The sequence below is a fragment of the Aristolochia californica genome, unplaced genomic scaffold (genome assembly GCF_029961685.1).
Source record: "Aristolochia californica isolate CCGP_79_NKW_82.1479 unplaced genomic scaffold, dmAriCali1.0.hap1 SCAF_6, whole genome shotgun sequence".
Taxonomy (NCBI): Eukaryota; Viridiplantae; Streptophyta; class Magnoliopsida; order Piperales; family Aristolochiaceae; genus Aristolochia; species Aristolochia californica.
The window spans coordinates 40417907-40420461 of NW_027182257.1; the positions used below are offsets into that span (position 1 = coordinate 40417907).

General features: G+C 34.2%; 1 protein-coding gene across 1 annotated transcript; it reads left to right on the forward strand.

Moving 5' to 3' along the window:
* The first annotated feature begins 1585 nt into the window (after window positions 1-1585).
* On the forward strand, window positions 1586-2206 carry LOC137967092 (heavy metal-associated isoprenylated plant protein 30-like). The gene is made up of 3 exons (XM_068813525.1): window positions 1586-1656; window positions 1726-1801; window positions 1887-2206. Exons 1-3 carry the CDS (start codon window positions 1603-1605, stop codon window positions 2204-2206), a joined length of 450 nt encoding a protein of 149 aa, XP_068669626.1. The 5' UTR covers window positions 1586-1602.
* The last annotated feature ends 349 nt before the right edge of the window (window positions 2207-2555 follow it).

Consider the following 2555-nt stretch of genomic DNA (forward strand, 5'->3'; position numbering starts at 1 on the left):
TATCTAATCATTTAAAGTTAAGATAAATATATTTAAATTATTAAATGAAATTATTTAAATACATTAATCTATAATTAATTAAAAAAATATTTTATTTTATTAAAATTTACACATTCATTTAAATTTATATAAATAACGAGTATATTAATTAATTTAAAATTTCTTTATTTTATACAACTGTATCATATAAATTATTTAAAATATCTACTATTAAGTTTAAATTCATTAAAATAATTTATTTGTAAGTTGATTTAATATAAAATAATTTAAACTTAAATAAAATATAATAAATTTATTTAAATTATTAAATGGAATTATTTATATGGAGAGGCATCTTATGTATCTTGAAAGAGTTGAAATTGTTTTCTTTACTTTGTTATGAGATAATTCTCCTCCTTTATACGTGGGGAACGCATGAGTGAGATAGTGAAGGAGAAGTTGCTTGCATGGAGAGTGTTGTAGTGAGACGTTGCTTTTGCATGAAATTAGCTACGTGCATGTGTCTTCCACTAATTTTATTTTCGTCGAAAAACCTATTAATTTATCACTCTTTTCTATAGAAAAAGAGGAAGACAACCCCTCCTGTTTTTCTCCATCTCTTCACCTCCCTTATCTTTGAATTAACAGGCAACCAACATTTCAATTGTTGTTTTAGAGGAAAACATACGCCAAAGACTGCATCTCTCTATAACCACAAATTTGGTTCCTGTCATCCTCAGAATTAACAAAAAAAAATCAAATATGCGTGGCTTTTGACCTATCTCACTACACAATGAAACATGAAGCCTGCCTCCTCTTCTCTCTTTTACAGTACTCTTCAGTGCAAGAATCTTTTAGGGTTCAGAGAAGAATAAAAAAAAGGCCAGAAGTTCACTGTTCCAGGAAAAATTCCTTGGACCACTTCAACTAGAACCACAACCTTGAATTTGATATTTTCGGTTGTAAGAGAACTCCTCTGTGTATGACCCATTTATCATGATTAGCTCATTTTTTTTTTTATAACAATCATTCTTGCCTCATCAACAGCCAATTATATGTTTCATGCCTCAAAACAATTACTCAAATACATGGATGATAAGATCACAAAATGGGAACATAGAAAAAGAGGATAAATTTCTACAGCTTTGCCACAGTTATGCATTCTGCCACATGATTTTGGACTGACAGAACAAGTAAAAGAGTTTTAGAAGTAAACGAAAACCAGATTGTTAGAGACAATTCTCTCGGGCTCTATATATGTTTGCTTTAATCTTTTGGAGAACTGTCCAACCATCTTCGACTACTTATGTGTTTTACTCATCCAGCACTCGATTCATCCTGCTTAGAGCAATTAATGCAGCAACTCTCGATAAATATAGGTAGCAATTGTACTTGGCATAGTGCTTTTGGGTTAAGCTTATTAGTCACCCAACTCACGTAAAATCCATCCATAGGAAACCCCTTTTATACAACAGAAAACAAACTTCCCTTTTCAGAAAGGAAGAGTCCATAAATTCAAGCTCCCAAAAGCTCTTGTTCTTTATTGCTGACACTTCCACGACTTTGCCTTCAAGCTATTCCTCCTCCTCTTCTTCTTCTTCCTTGAAACCCCTCTATACCTCAATGTTTGGCTGCTTTGGCCAAAGAACAATGCCAACCTACTCAAGCTCTCTCTCTGTAAGTCCTTTTTTGTTTTAGGGTTTCGTTCAAGGCTTCAACTCTCATGATATTCAATATTTTCTACAGATTGTGGAGCTCAAAGTTCATATGGACTGCATGGGCTGCGAGGAAAGGGTTCGGAAAGCAATCTCCAAGTTGGATGGTACGTCACTGTGCTAATACAAATTCGATCATGTTTCATAATATGAACTTTAGTTATAATGAAGTGAGATATCATACGTTCCCAGGGGTTGACAGTATAGACATTGACATGGACCTGCAAAAGGTGACTGTTACTGGTTATGTGGATCAGAAGAAGGTCCTCAAGATAGTGAGGAGAGCAGGCAAGAAGGCCGAGTATTGGCCATCCCCATATGACTCCCAGTACTACCCCTATATCGCCGAGTATCACGACGATCCCTCCTTCACTTCAACCTATAATTACGACAGGCATGGACATAATCTGGAGTATGGCCACTTCCCAGACATGCCTTACTCGCATATAATAGACGATCATATGATCGCAGTCTTCAATGATGAAAATGTCCATGCATGCATCATTATGTGATGAAAATCCCTTAGTCACGATCCAAAACTCTAAAACTAATTGGAACTGTTAAATACTAGTTTTAAAAGAAAACAGAATGTGTTACAGTTAGTTCTTGTTTAATTTTTTCTGATAATTTTCTCAGAGACAGATGAAATGTTGGTTGAAAGATTTTTCAATACTACTCTCTTTTTTTATCAGTTTCAGATGTTATCAAATGCTTAAACTTGTAGAACAAGCAGGACCCTGCTTGGTATGTGCTGTGTATACTGGCAGGCCTGAAGACCCAGATGGGTTACGATACTGAATGATATTTTGATTATATTTTCTCTCTTGATGTGTGTTTTCAACTTTCAAATGTTTCATAATG

Excerpts from the sequence above, each read along its gene's own strand:
- LOC137967092 (XM_068813525.1), top strand. The coding sequence starts at position 1,603 with ATGTTTGGCTGCTTTGGCCAAAGAACAATGCCAACCTACTCAAGCTCT. Across the intron at positions 1,657-1,725 it reads CCTACTCAAGCTCTCTCTCT|ATTGTGGAGCTCAAAGTTCA; the intron begins GTAAGTCCTTTT and ends TATTTTCTACAG. Across the intron at positions 1,802-1,886 it reads AGCAATCTCCAAGTTGGATG|GGGTTGACAGTATAGACATT; the intron begins GTACGTCACTGT and ends ATACGTTCCCAG.